This window comes from Podarcis bocagei (assembly GCF_964188305.1).
Source record: "Podarcis bocagei genome assembly, chromosome: 5".
NCBI classification, from domain to species: domain Eukaryota; kingdom Metazoa; phylum Chordata; class Lepidosauria; order Squamata; family Lacertidae; genus Podarcis; species Podarcis bocagei.
The window spans coordinates 101,952,206-101,975,732 of NC_138129.1; the positions used below are offsets into that span (position 1 = coordinate 101,952,206).

General features: G+C 45.7%; 1 protein-coding gene across 4 annotated transcripts in view; it reads left to right on the forward strand.

Moving 5' to 3' along the window:
* The window catches only part of PDE4DIP (phosphodiesterase 4D interacting protein), a 127,734-nt gene that overhangs the window by 25,973 nt on the left and 78,234 nt on the right, over positions 1 to 23,527 (forward strand). For all 4 annotated transcript variants that reach the window (XM_081193271.1, XM_081193272.1, XM_081193269.1 and 1 more), the window contains exons 3-7: positions 2,759 to 2,997; positions 4,212 to 4,322; positions 18,215 to 18,291; positions 21,036 to 21,144; positions 22,607 to 22,782. In XM_081193271.1, the coding sequence (XP_081049397.1) occupies positions 2,759 to 2,997; positions 4,212 to 4,322; positions 18,215 to 18,291; positions 21,036 to 21,144; positions 22,607 to 22,782 (712 nt within the window). The remainder of the gene's footprint in view (positions 1 to 2,758; positions 2,998 to 4,211; positions 4,323 to 18,214; positions 18,292 to 21,035; positions 21,145 to 22,606; positions 22,783 to 23,527) is intronic.

The window sequence follows — 23,527 nt, forward strand, 5'->3', positions numbered from 1 at the left end:
GAGATGCCAGGTCAAGCGACCGACGCAGAGACTGACATGGACGTGTGCGGGGAGGATCTCGGTTTCGAGCACGGCGGCACTGAAATGGAGGCGGAGCAGCTCACCGTTGACGAACGCGAGGAGGAAGACTCGGAGGTCTTCAGTTGGCGGCCAGCAACGAGGAGCGAACTGTATCCGGCATTCACTCCTGTGATGATGGAGCACCCTGCAACCACCCTTGAAAGTGGGGAGGGGGGAAGGGGGGGCTTCGAGGGGGGGATGGATGTCAGGGGTTCAGAAGCAGAGACGCAGAGAAGGGAGGAGACAGAGAGCGAGGGGGAGGAATACGAAGGAAAGATGAGTGGGGATGACGAACCGAGATCGCCGAGCTTATCCAGTGAGTCCGAGGATTCCCAGAAGGGAGCGCCAGCAGTCAGAGCAAGGGGGGAAAGCAGGGGGACATCCCAGGAAGAAGGGTCCAGAGAGGAATCAGAGAGCAGCAGTTGGAGATCGGGACCCACGTACCCAGACGGGAACAGCGGGGAGAAAGGGGACCAGATATCGGGTTCCGGAGGCTTTCAGAAGGAGGGAGGGCATGAGTCAGGAGTAGTCACGCCCACCTCGGGGAGCGACGAAACGATCAAGAGGAAGGTTGAGAGTTGGGCGCGCGTGCCAAGTTCAAATGTAGCGGAAGCTGGCGCAGTAAGCAGCCCAGAGAGTGAACCAGGTCCCAAAGCCCGCCGCAAGGAGGCGGAAGGGTCAGGGGGGTCCGCGTCAGAAGAGAGTAGGAAAAAGGAGACCCCGGGGGGCAGAAGGACCCAGAGACGGAGGGAAAGGCGCAGGAGGTGGAGCAAGGCTAGGGTATTAAGCTGGTGTGCTAGAGGCGGAGACTCAGACGGGTCTTCGCCGGTCTGACCTAGAAGAAGTAGGGCTGCACATTGCAGTTTGGAAATGGAACCTGTAATCCAATAAAGACTCTTTTAACCTGAACGCTGGCTAGCGTGGTCCTATGTGAGCTGGGACTGAGTGGCAGCCCTGACAGCAATCAAAGCTCAGTTCAAAGCACGGCAGTCTTTGTTTGTTGGCAGCCGTTCCCAAGTTTAGAGCGGTGGATTTTAAAGTTTTTCCCCTCTCTCTTGCAGATATATACAGTCCACAACTTCCCCCCTCCTGCCCCTACTTCCTTGGGGGGGGGGGTTACGATATTTTGGTGTTAGAAATTTAGTCCTTCCCAATCAATTTCTCCAGGCTTTAGCTTGCTTTCTCTTTGCTTTGATCTGTTTACAGAACCGGGAGGTGGACTTCCTGTTTAAACCTTCCCCGCTTCGGTATCAAATTAAGTCTCTTTTGTATTTCCAAATTTCCCCTACTCACGGGTAATTACTTTAGTAGTCAAATTTTCACAAGAAGAAGTCAGCGCTCTCCGGTAACGGCTGTGCGGCTTCACTCTGGGGGAGAAGCAGTCATTCACAGCACCGCTCACCCGCTTCGCTCCGGAACCCATAGATAAGATTCCCCGCGAATTTGGGGGGCGCAAAATGTGCCTGCCGAATCCCACGCTCACAGGCTTCACTAGCCTGTGATTTTTGGAGGGTCTCCACTTTCGCCGTAGCGGCAAGACCCGATTCCCCCAAGGCAAATCCCTCCTAGTCAGAAGGATTCCTCCATTACCAATGGCACTAAACCCGGAAGCCTGCCATCTATGGCTTCCTATAAGACAGCACACCCCAGCCGACGAGGAGAATAAACTGCTCCTCAAAGGGAGCTTTTACTTCATTATAGGAATGAGGGTTTTGAAGAACATGCAACATATTGTAGGAAAAGCATTCCAGGCCAGTGGACCACTCTGTGGAACAGGCCATCCCTAAAAAGGCCCTGTAGCTCCTTTCCTGCCTCCCTGTCTCTATAGGAGTATAAGGAGAACATGCTTGCAGGATGAATCAAGTGATCTAAGATCCTTTTCCAGCAGTGGCCAACCAAATGATTTTGGGAATAGGACCAGGATGGCATGATGACAGCAGTCCTCCCCCCCCCAGCTGGAATTCCCTGGTACATGGACACCAAACTTGGTGGCTTTAGCCAGGATCACAATTGACCTCTGTGCATTTGTCAGCCTCAGTGTCTAGTAAATTTTAAAGCCATTTTGTGGCAGCAGATCCCATAAATTACTAATGCATTATGTAAAAAAGAAACAAATGACTTTGTTTTGTCAGCCCTTAATCTGATTCTATTTCTTTGGGAAACTCAAGAGTTCTACAGATACTTTTTTCACCTTATCAACAGACATACTTTTCATGAATCTCTATCATGTTCCCCATTAGTTATATTTCTCCCCTGATGACCCTCACCACCACCACTTAAAGGGAAGGTGCTGTGTGGCTTGGATCATATCTACTGCCATTTTTCATACCTTGTTCAGTGCTGTGCTAGCTCCATCCTCCATTCCTATGAGTTCTTTCTTTGTTTTCCTGTCTTTGTAATGCAAGTGTGAAACAAATGTTGGCTCCCCCTCATGGCAGCAGGTTCAGGGGACTCTTCGTTGGCAGGTGCCCAGCCATGCCAACCCTTGACCCTACTCCTGTGTAACCCCTGCCTTGGCCAGAAAGTACCTTCCGTTTTAAGTAGACTGCGTGAGAGAGGAACTTGCAGGAGAATGCGCTTCTGATCTCCTGGCTTTCTAGTGCCAGTGCTCTAGGGTTTTGTCTGGTGTTGTGATGAAGTTTTGCTGTGACGCAGATCCCCATGGTCTGAATGCACCCCTCTCCTTGCTGCTCCCCAGCCTTTGTTGATACCATGCAGCAGAGATGCCAGATCCAGCCACAGATCTTGAGCTTCTTCAACACGGGTCCTTTGCTGCAGACGCCCAGCACCGAGGACTTGGATGTGACTTGCTCCATGGTGCAGGTGCAGCCCAAAGTTCTGAGTGGCTTGGAGACAGCCCTTGTCGAGAGCCGCCTCCCAGGAGCCTTTGACGAGAGCACCACAGCACAGACCCAAACGCTGCGGGATTTTGAAAAGGTAAGCAGTCTGGAAGCATGGCCCCCAAACAGTCAAACCACATATTGTCCCTGAGTCTGTTGGAAATTCCCTGTACTGGGACTGAAACAGCAAGACTAAAAATCCCTCTCCCCTCCAGGTAGAAGTGCTTTTGTTTTGAAGATATTGCATTTTTCCAGCACTGATTAATGGGACGATGGGATTCTTATGCAACAAGCAGAATCTATTGTGATTTGAGCTATCCTGTGAAATACATCACAGTCCTTTCCCAAATGTACAATCCTCCTGCAAATTTCTAATAGAATGTCTGCCAAGTTTGCAGAGAGGTCAGCATGGTTTGACTGCCAGGTGGGGAGAAGCATAGCAGCAGCCTAGAGGAAGCTTTAATAATTTCTGCCCCCCACCCCATACCTTGTGGAATGAATCTTAACCTGGAAGGGTGGAACAATATTGGTGTATCTGAGTGGGAACCAAGGAAACTGCAGATTTTCTGGCTCTTCAGGCCTCACTACTGCTCACCTGACAGTTTATATTAGTTGCTGGGCCACTGAAATACTGGCAAGGTTTGCAACCCTAGTCACAGGCCTTGTTTGGAGGTCCACCTGAGCCTTGGAAATTTTAGGGCTCACTAGGCCCATGAAGGGAAGGGAGCGAAGAGTTCTTTCCTTTCCTCAGATGCAGGATTATGTGATGGAACCAGATCTCCAGTGGCATTTGAGGGGGTTCTCCTCTCCTTCCCCGCCGTGCTGTGCCTTGATCATGTTACTCATCCCACACCTGGCCCAGGCACAATCTCTCTGTCTCCCTCTGCAGCGAGTGGGGCTGCCCTAGTCACCCTGTTTCCCTCGGAGCTGCTAATCTCCTGCAGTTGGCGAGGGACGGTTGCAGATCCCTCCACAGCCTGTCTCAGATTACACCACTTGCGAAGGGGTTCATGCAGGATGAGCGCCTGCCAAGGATTCCTCAAATACCTCCTGGAGGTAAAAAAAGAAATGGAACTGCACTCTGCCCCAGAGTTGAGCAGCAGCCCCAGAGCTGAAAGGCAGCTGACGCCCAGAGCTTTGAGCTCATCCCAATGTCTCCATAGGCATCCCAGGCCTTGTGGCTGTAGCCCATTTCTCTGGGCTTCCCCTCTTTTCTCGGCTTCACAATGTTACTGCAGTAAAAGGGGTGAGAGGAGATTTCCACCCCATGGATCGCCCACCATGTCTAATGGCTACCGTACTCTGTCTCAGCACCTCAATGACTTGAAGAAGGAGAACTTCAGCCTCAAGCTGCGCATCTACTTCTTGGAGGAGCGCATGCAGCAGAAGTATGAGGCCAGCGGGGAGGACGTCCACAGACGGGTGAGCAAACAGCCCTGCAGGGCCTGGGGACTGCAGAGTCTGAGCTTGTTTGGCCCTGTAGGCAGAGCTGGGCAAGAGTTTTCTATACTACTTAACTGAAGAAAAGTCACTTCATGGAGCTGACAATGCTTCAGTGCATTGGGCTGCTGCCTAGGCTGGCAGTTCTGCCATGGTGTCACTTAGAAGTTGGGCTCTGGCTGGAGTCTGTCCTTCGGACAGGAGTCGTCTGGGGTTCACTGCTAGTTATCACTGCCTGGAGGAGGTTTTTGAAATATGGGGGGTGTGGGGAGCCTCGTGGAAAACACGAGAAGAGGTGAGAAATTTGCACGTACCCTCCAGAGATAGCTGTTTAACCTGCAGAGTTTGTGTTTTTTCACTTTGGGAACAAACTGCAGCACTAAGTATAATAGTTTTTTATGTTCTTCTTGGTAATTCAATCAGACAACTTTGTTAATGTGCACCAAACTTAGAATTCTGAAAACATGAGCATTGGAGAATAAAACACTGTGTGACAACAGAACAGAATGTATAGCATCGAAATATAAAAATGCAGAATCTGGGCAATTGAAACTCGTCTTGTGAGGATAATACTTGCAAGCAAATGGGTTTCTCTAAAAGATTTGTTTCTGGAAGGTGCTTGATTTATGGATTTGATTTTTGGGGGTTCCTGGCTAATGGGTCAATTCCGTCTGCATGAGCGGATGCTGAAAGAAAGTTTGGACATTGGAATGTATCCAAAGGAGAGGAAAGTGTGACTTTTGGTTGTTGGTCAGAAATATCAGAGGAGGAAGGATTTGAAGGGTCTGCTGCTGCTTTGGGGAATGGGATGCTGCCGTACAGAGAAGTACTGCTACTTGTCATCCATATATTTGTAAATCAGCAAGTGTTTCAAAAATTATATCTGTTTCCTTTTTTTAAAAAAAAATTATTGCATTTTCAATTTTTGTAATCACAATATCCATACATACATCAATAAACTCAAACCTCGTTCTTACCAGAGCATCGACCTCCTCCCACCCCTCTTCTGGACTTCCATATATATTTACTTTAATCTTAGCATTTCTATAACCACTTTTTTACCTTCTCTAATTTTTATATTTCCCCTTGTTAAATGTAAATCAGTTCCTTATATTGTCATTACAAAACATTTCAACTCAAAGCTACAAACGTTTTCAGATGTTTACAATATTCTTTCATATATAATATAATATAAATTTGCTCCAATCCTTTTGAAACAGTTCGTCGTGCTGATTCCGGATCTTCCCTGTCAGCTTTGCTAACTCAACGTATTCCACCATCTTACTCCGCCATTCTTCCAATGTTGGAATCTCCTGTGATTTCCATTTCTGAGCCAAAAGTATCCTTGCGGCCGTTGTGGCATACATAAAAGTATTCACATCTTTAAAAAAAAAATTCATCTCCAATTAGACCTAGCAAAAATAACTCTGTTTTTTTACTGAAATTATATTTAAAGATATAATTCATTGTAAATTATGTCCCAATAAGTTTTCACCTCAGTACACGTCCACCACATATGGAGGAAATTCCTCTCCTTCTCCTTACATTTCCAACATTTTTTATCTTGATTTCTATACATTTTTGCAAGTTTGGCTGGTGTCATGTACCATCGATACATCATCTTCAATAAGTTTTTTTTGAGTGACATACATGCTGTAAATTTAATTGTTTTGGTCCATAATTTTCCCCATTTTTCAAAATCAATATTATGTCCCAGATCCTGGGCCCATTTAATCATAACACTTTTTACCTCCTCATCCTTTGTGTGCCACTCCAGTAATAGCTTATACATTTTTGACAATATTTTCCTTTTACTACTCAGCATTTCAGTCTCTATTTTTTATTTTGTGCTACCAAACCCAGTTCTTTTGCTATCTTCTCTGAATACATCCTGCAATTGGTGATACTGCAACCAATCAGTTAGTTTTTCTCTCAGTTCTTCAAATGGCTTTACCTTTAGTTTATTATCCACTTCGATTAACAGGCCTTCGTATGTTGCCCATTCACTTCCCATGTTTTTCTTTTTTACTGCAAAGGCTTCCAATGGAGAAAGCCATCACGGAGTTTTGCATTCTAACAATGTTTTGTATCTACTCCAAACCTCATATAATGATTTCCTAATAGGTAAAGGTAAAGGGACCCCTGGCTATTAGGTCCAGTCATGGCCGACTCTGGGGTTGCAGCGCTCATCTCGCTTTATTGGCCGAGGGAGCCGGCGTACAGCTTCCGGGTCATGTGGCCAGGAGGACTCTGGTGAACCAGAGCAGCGCACGGAAACGCCGTTTACCTTCCCGCCAGAGCGGTACCTATTTATCTACTTGCACTTTGACATGCTTTCGTACTGCTAGGTTGGCAGCAGCTGGGACCGAGCAACGGGAGCTCACCCCGTCGCGGGGATTCGAACTGCCGACCTTCTGATTGGCAAGTCCTAGGCTCTGTGGTTTAACCCACAGCGCCAATAGTGTGATTTAAAAAAACCTCTATGTATTTTAACCTTAGGTAAATGTAAAGGTACCCCTGCCCGTACGGGCCAGTCTTGACAGACTCTAGGGTTGTGCGCTCATCTCACTCTAGAGGCCAGGAGCCAGCGCTGTCCGCAGACACTTCCAGGTCACGTGGCCAGCGTGACAAAGCTGCATCTGGTGAGCCAGCGCAGCACACGGAAACGCCGTTTACCTTCCCGCCAGTAAGCAGTCCCTATTTATCTACTTGCACCCGGGGGTGCTTTCGAACTGCTAGGTTGGCAGGCGCTGGGACCGAGCAACGGGAGCGCACCCCGCCGCGGGGATTCGAACCACCGACCATGCAATCGGCAAGTCTTAGGCGCTGAGGTTTTACCCACAGCGCCACCCGCGTCCCTTATCGTACCACAAATACGCGTCAAATCCCTCTAAATCCAATACATCTGTATTATCCAATGTTATCCAATCTCTCAACCAGCAAAAACAAGATGCCTCATAATAAACTTTTAGGTCCATTTCCAGTACTTTCCCCCAACCCTGTAAACTTCTCTACTACTCAGAGAAGAGGGGAATATGCAACAATATTTTTAAACGGTGGTTTTCAAACTGTGTTTGAAGGAAGACTTGGTGGTTCTCTGACGTTTGCCAGGGTTTTCTCAGAGTGAGTGTCAGAAATGGTGGGAAGCTTATCTGAAAAGCAGCTTGCTGACCACTATCAACCTTCTTTTGCAATGTGCAGCTGCAGGAGAATGTGATGACTTTCTAGTGCACACGCTCCATTTGTTTGTGTGGCGGCAAGGGCCAGGGAGCCTTGCCAGTGCTCCGAGTTAACCAAGGGTGTACCCTAGCCTACAACATACCCCCAATCTTCTGCCATGTGCTGTGATTCCTCAGCAGAAGAGTCAACAGGAAAAAATTCCTTGGAGGTGGAAAACTTTAAAAACCAGCATTTAGAGCAACTTAGTCAGGCATGTCACCAGACTCTAAGGGAGTGGTGTTTGACTTACTCACTACCCACAAAAGGGTGTTCACTCAAAGCAAGTGTACATATCTGTTTAGTTTGCCAGAGAACTTGATAGAAATGGATGTGGAAAGTTGTAATGGAATGAAGGCAGTGCATGAGAGAAGCCTGTGTGGACGTGTCAGATGTTGTGGGGGATTCACACTCTTCAGACGGAGATGGAGCCTGGTTGGAGGCAGCTTGAAAGTGCCATATATTATTCCATCTCAGAAACTTTGCAGGCAGTAAATTGGAGAATAGGTTGGGACCCTCTGCCCATTTAAACCTAAGATTGAAACCTACGACACTTAAACCTAAGATTGCATTCACGGTGCTCTACTAGTTCTAGTCCCAACAGGGGTACAATGAGGACCAGAGCTTGGGGCCAAAATCTGCCTGGCACCTGGCCTCTGGACCACCACAAGGAGGACAAGTATCACCAGGGCGGAGGAGGCTGGTTTTCACAGCATCCTTTCTTTCATTTCAGTTTTTTAAGTATCTTACAGCAAGGAGGCAGTTAGCTAGGCACATACATGGTGACAGATACGCAGGGACTTTGGAAAACAAAGCCAGCTATGGAGGTCAAATTCCAATGTCAAAATGGAGCTAACATTTTGAAAATATGCTTAATGGCACTCTTTAAGAGGCCCAGGTAGCACCTGTTGTGATTCATGAAGCAGTAAATAGAAATACAAGTAGAATGTCTTATTAAGAGCAGGGCTGTAGCTAGGGGGTGGTGAGGTGGGCCCCTGCCAGGGGTGCAGGCGAGGGCCCCCCCCAAAAAAAAACAACTTAAAAATATGTCCATAAATATACCTAAAAATAAAAATATCAATTATTGCCTCATAAGAAAAGGTTTTAAATAGAGGGTGAATTGAATGGGTGGGGGTGGGGGTTAGAGGAGAGGCAGAAAGAAGAGTTAATTTGTCAGTGACTGGGGAGGGGCGCAATCTGTGCGGTTCTGCCAGGGGCACAAGATCACCCAGCTACGACTCTGACTAAGAGACTTACCAAGGCAAAGTGGAAGGGGAGACAGGATATTGCCTGGTTTTTTCCTATATTGACGCAGATTGATAGGTGCCAGTTATGGTCCCTTCGTGTATGACAATTAATTCAAGTGAAATGTTGACAGCTGGCTGCTGGACTTATAGTATAATTCCCCATCTTTAAGAAAAGTGGCTGGGATAGCTGCCCTCATGCTGACCCAGTAAGTTTTTTTGATGTCCCCTCAGCACAATGTTGTTCAGCATGGATTGAAGAGAAACAGGTTCTATCCCCATGAAAGCTGACTTTCACAAGGGACATAGCACAATTGACCCCTCTTTTGTTTTTTAATTATCTTATTTATAAAAACCTGCATGTCACATGTGTTGGTCTTTCATCTGCCTTTGACTCCATTGACTGACCGCATCTCTGGGGGGAAAACTATCAGTTACTTCATTTGACTGCTGCTTCTTATACAACAACTGTATTTTAAAGTTGATATTAAAATTGGAAGTGGCCTTGTCTTTCAGACTCAATATTTACATCGAGAGATGCAAAAAAAGGTTGGACCAACTGATGATGATGATCCACTTATTTCTCCAGTAATATCATGCCAGGATATTTCTGCTGAATATGAAAATGAACTTAGGATTCCTCATATTTTCAAGTACTCAGATATTTGGACTTCATATATTAAAATTAAATCCAACCATTAAAGGGCGGCTTGTCTATTAGAAGCAACTCTTTGGTCCTGCTAGCAGTTCCATCAACAGCCAAAGTTTACTGTGCAACAGGGCAGGGTAGGGCCTTCTCTGTTATCACACCGCATATGTCAGTTCATTTGAATGAACATGCTGGGAGTCTGGACAGCAAGTCTTGTTCCCCTGATTCTTTAAGATATTGCAGCCCTGGCCCAGGACTGGGATTCCACGATACAGTTAGGCAATTTAAGACCCTGGACTTAAAGATTTTGCAGGGCCCCCAGGGCCAGCCCAGTCATAAGGATGGCTGAAGGGGCCACCTCAGGTGTCAGAATCCACAGGGTGGTGTCCCCGCAGGTGCCCCAGCCAGGGTCCTGCAGTGGCTTCTTCCGGTGAGATCTCATGGCCATGGGCAGCACCTCCCTGTTTCGCCTCAAGCAGCAAAATGGGGCTGGACGGACTGCCCCTGAGGGCTCTCCCTTTAGACAGTCATGTGAATTCCTTTGGTTCCCAAGCACACAATTAGCATTCCTCTTCTTCCCCAGTTCACTGTAATTTCATGCTTCAGAACGACTTCTACATAGCTAAAAATAAAAAATAGTATCATTATCTTAACCAGAAGGTTCCCAGGGTGGCACACAATGAATTAAAATACAATACAGCAATATTACATAAAAATAATTAACATAACAGCAGTCCAGCTTCAAAAGAAGCCAGTTTTTAAACCAACCAGCTCCATGGCCTGGTGGAAGAAAGGCATCTTTGCCTGACATCTAAAAACAGTGAACACGTTCAGTAGTCTCATCTCCAGTGGGAGGGAGTTCCAGTGAGCAAACCAAGAAGAATCCCAACAGGTGAGGAAGAGCCAGCCCACGGCAGAGCTCCTCCCCTCCTCAGCTGGAGCATTTGCGCAATCGACGGCCTGGGTTATGGAGGTGGGCGAGGCTCATGCCACTGCCCAGGATTGAAGGCCCCCTCAAGGATAGTACCACATACAATACAGAACCCAATTTGACCAGCAGTGCATGCGAGTGGAGGGCTGTGGGACCTGTGCCATGGCTTCTTGTACTCCTCGGGTTCCCAGGAGTGTGTTTACTTGGGGCTTTTGTTCATTGCCAGGACCAGCAAGACTAGCAGGCTCAGGCTGCCCACCCTGCCCAGGAAGAATCAGCCCGGACTCTGCAGGAGAAGGAGCTCTGCCTCACTATCCTTTTAAAGTGTTTGGAGACTCTTAGAGATAAGGAGATGCCCAGATTATATATCTGGACTTGAAAAAGGCTTTTGACAAAGTCTCTCATCAAAGGCTCCTGAGAAAACCAGCAGTCATGAAATAAAAGGACATGAATGTGGATATGGTGAGGAGTTATGAGTGCCATTTTTTTGGCTCTGAAAGGTTGCTAAAGTCCATCCCTCCTGATCAGGAACAAAATAGAGAGGTAAAAGTGGTCAGTAAATAATTTGTGCTGAGTTGAGTAGCATCTTTCAGCTCCCATGAGCACAAATGTGGGTGCACACATGCTGCCTCCCATAAGTAGCAGAATATGCCACAAATGTGCTTTACCCACAGGGTCACATAGATGTGCATTGTGGGGATGGGTGGTATAAACATCTGTCCACCACCTGGCTGTGTATCCATAGCCCTGTATGAAAGGAGGGGAGGGGCTGGCCAGAGCTCCCTGGCAGAAGGCCTGTTCTGCTTGCAATGTCCTCGGGTCCACCAGGCTTCCATCATCTCTGGTTAGAACAATCTCAGGGGGAGAGTCTGGAAGAGACCCGAGGTGCTCGTGAGCTACCACCAACCAGAGCAGAAAATACTAGGCTTGATGGACCCATCTTCTGACTTTGTACAAACACATTCATACTAAGAACTTGGAGCTAAGAGGTTTACAGTCAGTGCACTGCAAGAGAAATGTCACCCTGGTGTTGACAGGTGCCCTCAAAATTGTGAAAAGCAAGTGCAGGCAGCTGACATGTCACAGAACTGCCAGCCAATAGCTTCTTCTCAGAGAGGGAAGTTATAAATAGCCTGGTTACTGGGGGAAATGATTGCGAGGTTTGTTCTGCTTCTTGCTGTGGGAGGGAGAACAAGTGAGGCAGCAGAACTGGCAGGGCCTGATCAGACAGGGTGGCTTTGCAGCAGGAAAAGAGAGGGCCAATTGGCCTGATGTGCCAATTTTAGTTTGTCAAACATTTGCCAACTGCTCCCTTGCTGTACCAGACCCGTCACAAACTCACATCACAAACTGGGAAACAGTTCAGTCAGTAAGGAGTGGCACATCTAGCAAACTAGAGAGGTGCCCTAAATATTGGACAAATATTGGACGCAGCATTCTGCTCGGTTTAGATCTCCTGGCTTTCGAGAGCTGATGCCAAGCCCCAGGCAGCTGTTTATGCCAGCCAGGGAACATTGCTGGAGAAAGTAAATTGCAGTTGCTTGAAAAGCACTCCCAACTTTCTCTCTGACTGGAAAAATGGAGGCTGTGGCACTAGGAGAGTAGAGCACACCATACAGGGAAACTAGCAATGGCTGGAAAGGTGACATTTGAGCCATCAGCTTCCTAACCCAGGTGCCATCCACACAGAAGTCCCCTTTATTTGTGGTGCATCGCTGGACTGGCATTTGTTGCCAACGCAACTGCTGCTCATAGGACACATGCAGCGGAACATGCCTGGGCTTCCTTTTGTGCCATGTTTCTAGGAACAGGTCCAGGCTGTAAAGCTCTGTGTCCAAGCACCTGCCCCCCCCCCCCGCCAGTGCTTTCCCCACAAAAACCACTCTTTATTGCTGAATCAAATGGCAACCCATGGAAAAACTCCCATGGCTGTTTGCTCTGATTCAGCAGTAAAGAGCAGGTTTTCCTGGGGGAAACAGTGGAGGACAAAAAAAGCGCTTAGAAATGGACTGAGAAAGTGTGGGCCTTTGTCTAGAAAGCCCAGGACAAAAGATTTGTGTGGATGCACCCTGTGTCTCCCCTGTTTGTAACACTGTTGCATGCCACTGCAATATGCAATGAAAAGTGTCAGGGTCTTAAGTAATGCACACAAAATCAAGTGGGTGGTGCCTGAAAGGTCACTTTAAAAAAAAAATCATTTACCTGCATGTGCTCCTCCACGTCTGCGCAGACTAATCATGCAAGTTAATAAAGAGTGTGATCTCCCCATTGACTGGCTAATTCCCCAGAAATGACCTGTGGGAGAAATATTCTGTCTACCAAGGACCCTTTTACTCCGCCTTGCCATTTTGGGGGAACCAGGCTCTTGATCTCAATTTAAGTTGATGGAAAAGAAAGACTTGGTTAGATCCCCAGCGGTTGGGGTGGGGGGAGAAGCCCCACCAAGATTTATTGGGGCAAAAGGCTCCTTGGCATGTGCTGGGATTAATACACCACCACAATCATGTTCCTACCACAGCCGCAAATTTAATTCCTCCACCAAAAAAATGAAATGCGAAGGTTTGGGAGGAAGGCACAAGTGCAAGTGAACACAACAAGAAGCAGCGTCCACAAAACATGCAAAATATGACCATCAGGAAAGTAAAATGGAGGATAAAACTTCATTCCTATAGATTCCAGCTCTTTGAAGTTAAAAGTCAAGGAAGGTGGGGGTAAAAAGGCACCAAATTGATTCTGCAAGATTGGAACTATTCCTGTGGTAATAGTAACAATTGCACACCACTGGTTCACATGAAAATCCACAGAGAGAGAGAAATGCAGACAGTAAAAAGAATATGGCACAAAAGAAGTACAAAGAACAATGGAATAAATGAGCAAAAGTGGCCGTACAGTGGTACCTCAGGTTACATACGCTTCAGGTTACACACTCCACTAACCCAGAAATAGTGCTTCAGGTTAAGAACTTTGCTTCAGGATAAGAACAGAAACCAGGCTCCAGCAGCGCGGCGGCAGCAGGAGGCCCCATTAGCTAAAGTGGTGCTTCAGGTTAAGAACAGTTTCAGGTTAAGAACGGACCTCGGGAACAAATTAAGTACTTAACCTGAGGTACCACTGTATTATTATTGTTTGGGCTGTCGGTCATCAAGTGCTTCATGAGCAGGCAGGAAACAATAGTACCAGGGAAAGTGTGGGTTGAACCTGAGGGCACCAGACAAGTCAGAAGATGGCTGTTGAGCATGTGGGCGAGGGATCCAGTTGTGGATGGGCAGCTCAGATTCTCTGTCCGAAGCAGATGATCTGTGTCCTCTAAAGCAGGCAACTGAAGTCGGGACATTCTGTTCCAGGAGAGGCAAGCATCACATGGGTCTGCTGGCTTCTGGCCATGCTATTCACAGGCTACTGAATAATACAACTTCTGCTCCTTGGCTTAAATTGGCACAAGGGGAATACAAAAGTGGCAAGTGACGCGGAGTTTCATGGAGCAGCTTGTGTGGGGATTTGTGGGCAGTTGTGCTGGTGCTTTACCTGCTTGACAGCTGGAACCCCCAGTGGAGCCGCCTGTCTTCATGCCATATTTGCACAAAGAGCAATTTTATGTGACCACAGTGACATGGTGAATGGAGAGGTGGCAGGGACCCATGTTGGGTTGAGCATGGGATGAAGCAGTCAGGTGCTCTTTGTCAGGATGTACAAACCCCTCCCTGGATTCAGAAAATCTCACTACTGGCCAGCTGCCAATCTCCTCTTCTTGGGCACTGGTTCTTGGTGGATTTTTTCTTGGTTAGGGATTTTATAAGCAGAGGCTGCATGGCCAACTCTCAGGGATGTTTTGAGGGGTGACTTTCCTGTCTTGGCAATAGGCTGGGCTCCACGACCTTGTTGGTATGCAGTGTGTGTGTGTGTGTGTGTGTGTGTGTGTGTGTGTTCAGTGCCAGATTTATGTATAAACTAAACAAGCTCTAGCTTAGGGCCCCACTCTCTTGGGGCCCACCAAAAAATTTAAAGGAAAAAAACCCTGGATGTACATTTCCAAAATATAAGATAAAAAATAAAACCTACATACAGCAACAGTGTTTTGTGTTGTGTAGGCTCCTATATGTTATGTGCAAATGGCTTTAGATACCTATTAGGTCCATAAATGACCATATAGCATATATTCAACACAAAAAACAGTGACAATTTGTTGTTGACAAAGGACAGCTGGACATATAAAGGGCCCCGTGACCTTCAGGAGCTGAGGGCCTCATCAAATCTAAATCCGGCCCTGGCGTGTGTGTGTCTATCTGTACTTTATAATCTCTTTCATATTCTTGCAAACTAAGAGTGGGCTCAAGTCCATGATCATTTCTGCCATCATAAATTTCTTAGTCTTCAACATGCAGATGCAGTGGTGCCCCGCAAGACGGAAAACTCGCTAGACGAAAGAGTTTTCCGTTTTGGAGGTGCTTCACAAGACAAATTTCCCTATGGGCTTGCTTTGCAAGACGACAATGTCTTGCGAGTTCCTGCTGGTTTTTCCCCTTCCCCCCCTTTTTTCTAAGCCGCTAAGCCGCTTATCAGCTGATTCGATCAGCAGATAAGCCACTAAAAGCAGCTAAAAGCCGCTAATAGCGCTAATAGCACTAATCCGCTAATCCTTCAATGGGCTTGCTTCGCAAGACGAAAAAACCGCTAGACGAAGAGAATCACAGAACGGATTCTTTTCGTCTTGCGAGGCACCACTGTATATAGGACTCTTTATGTTTTTACTTGGAAACTCAGGAATTAATTTTGAGTACTGGGACTTAATGGAGCACAATAATCCACTCCTGCTTAGCCAAAGCTTTCTTTATTGGACCAGAGGCGGAGGCATGTTGTTGATTCTGTTGACAGTAAAAATAAAAATAAAAGGGGTAGTCCTTTTAATTCAAATGGGAATCTAGATTCCGCCCCCCGCCCCCAAGCCAGATAGTTAGGTCATGCAGCTTCTCTTCTTAAAAACAGTTTGGGGCAATTTTTGATGGCATTCTTTCCTTCCCATTTTGAGAGCGGAAAGTGCAACCAGGCTGGCACATGCCACTCCAGTCTCCACAAGCGGTGCAAGATACCAGGGATTCTGGGCAGGGTTGTGTTTCAAGGCACAGCAGAGATGAGTGTCTTTAAGAAGTATGGTTTAATTGACACAACTTTACACCTAGAGCCTTCAGTGTTGCCCCTCTCATAGCTTCATCCAGCTTGGGTCTAAAGCAGCCTCCAGCCATGGTCCCTGGTCTCTGGGCGCAGCCTCCCCCAGCCAGTGCTGCATATGAGTTCTTCTTACCCCTGTTCCCCCCACCAACCCATAACAATACAAATAGACAGCAAAGCAATTGTGCAAGTTTCAACTTTACTAAGATGATTTCTAAAAGCTTCAAAAAGTGGGTTAAGGTAGATAACCTAAGGAGGGGTTTTAGAAACCACTGCACTGTCTCTTCCTGCTTGCTTTTTTTCTTTCTCTCCCCACCCCTCTCCCCACTCCTTTTGACACCATCTCATAGTTGCTTGTTCTCCTCAAGTTCAACTTCACCAGAAGCTGATGGAACTGCCTGAAGAGGTAGAATTTTAAAGATAAAAAATAGTTTGTTGTGACAGCAATTTGATCAGTCTGGAGCTGCTGCTGCTGCTTCTTGTCTTCAGACCTCTCCACATGCAATGCCCTGACCAAAGCTGCATGTTGGCTAATCTTAAGGTGGGGAGGAGTTGCTGCACAAAAGAGCTGAATGGCTTCAAAATGCCCAAGTCAAGGCAGAGGAGGAGGTCACAGTGGCCATGGTTAAGTGGACACAAGACTTTGGATATTCAATAACCATGCCACAGTGGGAAAATTTGTGGGGGAAATCATTGGAAATTGGAAATTTACAAATTGTTATGTCTTAAGAGAGAATTTTCTAAAAATGCAACACCTATGGTATCTAACACCTTGGAAACTGTCGAAGATGTACAAAAGTGTCCCAAGCAACTGCTGGAGGTGTGGAAACACTTTCTATCACATGTGGTGGCTGTGTAAGAAAATCCAGGCATTTTGGGAGAGTATCCACTTAGAACTACAAAAAATGATAAATATTTCCTTTATGAGAAAACCAGAAGCTTATCTTCTGGGGATTACAGATTTGGATATTCCACAAAAAATGAAAGGTATTTTTTTATATGCCACAGTGGCAGCAAGAGTTCTTATCGCTACAAAATGGAAGAGTGATGAAATCCCCTCTATTCATGAATGGATCCAAAAGCTAACAGAATATGCAGAATCATAGAATCATAGAGTTGGAAGAGACCACAAGGGCCATCGAGTCCAACCCCCTGCCAAGCAGGAAACACCATCAGAGCACTCCTGACATATGGTTGTCAAGCCTCTGCTTAAAGACCTCCAAAGAAGGAGACTCCACCACACTCCTTGGCAGCAAATTCCACTGTCGAACAGCCCTTACTGTCAGGAAGTTCTTCCTAATGTTTAGGTGGAATCTTCTTTCTTGTAGTTTGGATCCATTGCTCCGTGTCCGCTTCTCTGGAGCAGCAGAAAACAACCTTTCTCCCTCCTCTATGTGACATCCTTTTATATATTTGAACATGGCTATCATATCACCCCTTAACCTCCTCTTCTCCAGGCTAAACATGCCCAGCTCCCTTAGCCGTTCCTCATAAGGCATCGTTTCCAGGCCTTTGACCATTTTGGTTGCCCTCCTCTGGATACGTCCCAGTTTGTCAGTGTCCTTCTTGAACTGTGGTGCCCAGAACTGGACACAGTACTCCAGGTGAGGTCTGACCAGAGCAGAATACAGTGGCACTATTACTTCCCTTGATCTAGATGCTATACTCCTATTGATGCAGCCCAGAATTGCATTGGCTTTTTTAGCTGCCGCGTCACACTGTTGGCTCATGTCAAGTTTGTGGTCAACCTAGACTCCTAGATCCTTTTCACATGTACTGCTCTCAAGCCAGGTGTCACCCATCTTGTATTTGTGCCTCTCATTTTTTTTGCCCAAGTGCAATACTTTACATTTCTCCCTGTTAAAATTCATCTTGTTTGTTTTGGCCCAGTTCTCTAATCTGTCAAGGTCGTTTTGAAGTGTGATCCTGTCCTCTGGGGTGTTAGCCACCCCTCCCAGTTTGGTGTCATCTGCAAATTTGATCAGGATGCCCTTGAGTCCATCATCCAAGTCGTTGATAAAGATGTTGAATAAGACTGGGCCCAAGACAGAACCCTTGTGCAGAGTTAGACAGTCTATCAGAAAAAATAAAGAACAACCCAAAACAGGAATTTGTCTCAAAATGGGAAGTCTTCAAAGCAACTATAACAGTTTAAACTCTGTCGCAGCATTTGAATAACTTCGGTAGTAGCTTTAAGAAAGATATGAGACCTAAGATAAACCAATAATTAGTTAATCTATGATAAAAGTGTGTATTGGCAACAAATAATATATAACTGAAATAAGGAATAGACGGAAGGTCAGGTCTGTAGTTCAAGGACCACTTTTTGCTTTATTGATTTGTAATTAATATTGTCTTTATCACTGTTTTTATTTGCATTTTTGTTTTGTTTTTTCCTTTTTTGGTGTATCAACAACAACATGCCCACCCAGTTAGGCTCCTGATAGAGCACCAGAGTATTGCAACTGCAATAGTTTGTGGAGATTTCTCTATGTTTATATTTCACCATGTATTCAAAAAAGGGAAGCTCTTTGTGTGCTGCTACCAGGTACCTCAGTATTTGAAGTCAAAAGGAGACAGACCTGCTTCAAGACTGGAATACTGGTGCAGCAGGAGAGATCCACAGCTGAGCAGATTATGATCCTTCATGCCTGTTTGTACCTTTCAGAACATCGAGCTGAAGGTGGAAGTGGAAAGCCTGAAGCAAGAGCTCCAGGAGAAGCAACAAAGCTTGGACCAAGCCCGGTAAGAGGTGGTACAGATGGATCTGCAGAGCCCGGTTCACACACATCCCGCCCTTAGGAATGCACACGTGTGTGTGTTTGTGTGTGTGTGTGTATTTGTGCATGTACACAAAGAGAGTTTACTGGGCCCTTCTGTTTATCTCCTGCACTACACCAAGGTCACAATCCTGTTTTCACATTTGAGTTCCCATTGAAAAGAAAATCCAGATCTGGATTTTATTTAATTTAGCATGCAAACCAAGTTTCTTGCTTTGTCCCTAAGGGTGGATCTAAACATGGGGGTGAAAATGCTATTTATAGAATCATAGAATCATAGAGTTGGAAGAGACCACAAGGGCCATCGAGTCCAACCCCCTGCCAAGCAGGAAACACCATCAGAGCACTCCTGACATATGGTTGTCAAGACTCTGCTTAAAGACCTCCAAAGAAGGAGACTCCACCACGCTCCTTGGCAGCAAATTCCACTGTCAAACAGCTCTTACTGTCAGGAAGTTCTTCCTAATGTTTAGGTGGAATCTTCTTTCTTGTAGTTTGGATCCAGTGCTCCGTGTCCGCTTCTCTGGAGCAGCAGAAAACAACCTTTCTGCCTCCTCTATGTGACATCCTTTTATATATTTGAACATGGCTATCATATCACCCCTTAACCTCCTCTTCTCCAGGCTAAACATGCCCAGCTCCCTTAGCCGTTCCTCATAAGGCATCGTTTCCAGGCCTTTGACCATTTTGGTTGCCCTCCTCTGGACACGTTCCAGTTTGTCAGTGTCCTTCTTGAACTGTGGTGCCCAGAACTGGACACAGTACTCCAGGTGAGGTCTGACCAGAGCAGAATAAAGTGGCACTATTACTTCCCTTGATCTAGATGCTATACTCCTATTGATGCAGCCCAGAATTGCATTGGCTTTTTTAGTTGCCGCGTCACACTGTTGGCTCATGTCAAGTTTGTGGTCAACCTAGACTCCTAGATCCTTTTCACATGTACTGCTCTCAAGCCAGGTGTCACCCATCTTGTATTTGTGCCTCTCATTTTTTTTGCCCAAGTGCAATACTTTACATTTCTCCCTGTTAAAATTCATCTTGTTTGTTTTTGCCCAGTTCTCTAATCTGTTAAGGTCATTTTGAAGTGTGATCCTGTCCTCTGGGGTGTTAGCCACCCCTCCCATTTTGGTGTCATCTGCAAATTTGATCAGGATGCCCTTGAGTCCATCATCCAAGTCGTTGATAAAGATGTTGAATAAGACCGGGCCCAAGACAGAACCCTGTTAAAAAGTCAGAAATCAGATAGTTTCAACAAAAGAAAAAAATCTCTATGGAAAATTGTGTTTTAAAATTTCCTGCTCTCTGGTGCCATCTGGTGTTGCATGTTTATAGCACATTCAAATGGCTGTTTCTTTACTAATGTAGCTGAGTCCCAAGATGCCTGTTATTGCTCATGTAGAGCTAAACAGTCAGAGTCAGATGCCTCAGGTATTCAGAATGTTGCCATTTCTATTGAATCCCAAGGCAACTGGGAGAAGGTTTCTTTGGACTGGGTTCAACTAAATAGTTGTGTTAGCATGGCAGGGCTTCCCTGCTCTGCTCCCCCTGGCCCCCTCCCCCCAAATCAGCTTTGCGGGGAGAAGAGGGTAAATCTTTCCCCCTCCTGGTAAGCAGCCTTAGTGCAACATTGAATTCCACCCTTTGTTTTTAAAGAGGTCAATAAGACATAAGCTCTGGGGACAATTTTCATTTTAAATGCATTTCTTACTATCGTTGACATATACACAACAGACAAGCATAGTCAACAACTTACATTGTGGTTTATTCCTAGAGGGGGATCCATAGGAAAAATGTATATTCATTTCTTAAGTTCTCTCGTCCAGTCTCTGGGGACAGTTTGCAGTCACTAGGATGAAAGCCTTTGATTATGTCACTGGGTGAAACAAGCAGGCTCAGGGACTCCATTGCTTCTCTTCGCAAGGCTGGGGAGCAGAGGGAGCAACTGAACCCTAAAAACATGCTTTCTGGGGGTTGCTCTGTTCTGTTTGAGTTGGCATTGGTGCCCTGGAGTTTGACTAAATAGGTCTAAGATAAATGCACTTTCTGTTCAAAAGCACATTTTCTTTTACCAAGCTGCAGAAGAACTTTGGGTTGGATCCAGATTTAGTCATACTTTAAAGTGGACTCATGTTTGATTTCTTCCAAGCATTAATGTACGAGGAACGCTTGTGTTCCAAACTATGCTGCCACAACTTTTGGTGACATTGCTGCATTGAGCTTGGTGGATGGATCCTACTCTGAGTAAGCTTGTGTTAGGTTTGCATGGAAGTAGTAAAACTCAGTGAAATAAATGTAATTTTCTTCTGTGTATCTGTGGTTAGGATTGGGCTATAACCCCAAATTGACAGGTTCCTCAACCCTGGCCTAAGGAGTTTTAAGTATGTGCAAGAACGTTTGTCCCTCGTCACTTTGATCTCTCGCTTTGAGCGCACCAAGTTCCCTTGGGCTGGGCTTGTCCATCAAGCCTCGTGTTGTCTCTGCTCTGCCTGCTAGTTGCTCTCTAGGTTCTCAGACAGAGGCCACTTCCAGCCCTGCTGCTTGGCACCCATTTCACGGAAGGTGCCAGTGAGGATCTGAACCTGGCTCTTTCTGCAGGCAAAGCCGTCAGTCTCCACAGAGCCATGGCTCCTCCTTTTCTTGTTAATATTCCTTCTGCCATGTACCAGGGGTGTTTTTTTCTATCTTGCCAACTAGTACTATGACTTTCAGGGCAGCAGCTGGGAACCTGGGTGGTCAGAATGAGGCTAAGATCTCTCGCCAGCAGCAGAATGAACATGCCTATGAGATCCTGGAGAAGAAAATCCACCTTCTGCAGGAGGTGAGGAAATTCCCTTACAGGGATTTATGTGTGTGTGTTTTGCTGACCATTTTAGTAGGGCACAATCATGAGATCCTGCAAACACAAAAAGTATAATAGAAATAGATTCACCCCAGAAGGGTCAGTATTCAGGCAAAGAAATGACATTCTGGAATGACTGTTACAGTTATGCTATATTATACTTATGTTTTTTACGTTTTGTTTGCGTTTGTTTTGTTTTTCTTTTCGTTCTTTGTGTATTCAGTAGAAATGTTTGTATTCTTTGTTTCATTTGTATTTGCATAATAATTCAATAAAAAAATTCCAAAAGCTTAAATCTTATAATGAGCTCTGTTTAGATTAGCCACTCAAGTCTGTTTAAAGATAATTAGCATGTAGAGCAAGCTAAGCTCTTGGACAGCATTTTACAAAGCCTCACTGAGGGTATCTATCCTGGAAAAAGACAGTTGGGAAATGAGGAAGTTCAGTTCTAGTGTTGGGTATCAGTTTATTCAGGTGTGAGATTTGGGAGTTCCGTGGCTCTCACTTGTGGATTCTGTTCACCCTTGCTCCAAGAAGTGCTCCCATCAAAGGGAGTTTATATGCCCCCTCCATGTTTAAATAGCACATGAGGGGCTGCATGCGTAAGTGCCAAGTGCATCAAAAAGGTGCAATGAACGCAACAAGAGATGTGTGTAGAATCCTCCACATGCTGGAAGAGCCTGATCTCATCAGGATCCCCTCTCAAACGGAAGAGCTATGTAACCTTAGGAGTGGTCCTGCATTGACATGGAACTTGCTATCTAACCCTAATTCAGTTAAATGATGAGGAATATTTGTTTTCTGGAGTAAATATGCTTGCAGCCTAGGAGCTTAATGAAAACCATTACTTCAATGTACTTACGGCTAGAGAATGGTGTACATGTGAACTCTGACCGCTCCTGGTCTCCATTTGTGATGGATGCAGACTCTCTATCAGAGTTAGAATCTGTAGGTGCAAAACAGAGGAAGCGATGTATATCCAAGTTGATTTAGGTGGGGTGAAGGGGTCTCATTCTATGATGTGGTTTTGACAGACTAACTGTACTGACATTCCATATTGAATGTTGACTGTAGATTTCACGAATGCGTTCATTCTCAATGTCAAGTGAGAGAATGACTTTAGTGAGGTGTTACAAGCAGTCCAAGCCCCTCTCAGAGCCATCCATCCTGCCTGTGAGCCTTCCCAAGACATTTGTGGCCTGCCAAGTAGGATGAAAATACCAGGTGCCTCCTCTAGAGCAGTTTTCAGGTGACACTTGGGAAAACTTTTACAGGGCTCATGTAAATATCCATCACAGTCTTCTGCTGGCCTCCTCCTGATTTCTTCTGAAGAGAAAGACTGAGGTCTCTTTGGTTTGGACACAACAGGAGACATCCAAACTGGAGGCACCTACTCTTTCAGGATTCCTTTGGCTGATTTCATCTCTGATTCTTCCTTTAGGAAGCCCAGTCGGCAAAGACCAAAGCAGAGAGGATGACAACTATGGCAGAGGTTGAAAAGGATCGCTGTCTGAAACTCACCAAGGAGCTGATGAAGTTCACCAAGCTGCAGGATGAGACCAGGAAAAGCCAGGCTGTTTTGGAAACCTACAGTGCTATGTTGGCTGAGAAAAATAAGTATGTTTCTATGGGTTTAGTTCCACTGATTCGATTTGTGTCTGCCACCCATAATGTTAAATCTTCTGAGAAATTTGGGGAATAGGGTTTTTTTATTTTCCCCAAAATCGTGTCAGTTTGCATTTCTTAGTGCAGAAGGTAGAGATCTTTCCTATTTTAATTAATTCAAGAGGGTTCTGGAAGCTTCTTTGTATGAAAGAAACAAGCAGAAGGTTCATTATATTTAGTTATCACTTCAGAGAAGCTGAGTACAGCTGGCTTAAAAGTGGTCCTGTTATCTCTTTCTCTCAAGGTCATGCTGACTGTCATAATAGGCCAGAAGGAGCCTGAATTTGCTCTCTTTTCTTCCTTCCTTCCTTCCTTTCTTTCTTTCTTTCTTTCTGGTGTTCTGTACACAGTATGCTTAGTGTTAAGGTTTAGTCTTATTATTTGTAACTTAGTTAAGTCTGCTGCCAATCCTAAATGTAAAGATTAGACCATTATGCTCATTTGCCTTCAGTAGCAGTAAAGCTCTGCTGGATGAAATAAAATTGCCTCTGGTCTATTTTTGGGGGAATCCTGCAATGTGTTTAATTTTTTATTCTAACTGTATGCTGGAATCTGCTCAGGATCAATACTGAGTAGAATTCATGGCAAGTTGAAGAGGTCTGCGCAAACTTTGCATCTCTCTTTTGGGGGCAGGGGCGAACTTGAGGCCTTGCTGCTGGAAGCCTCCTGGCTTGTTTGGTTTTGTGCTTCGTTGGTG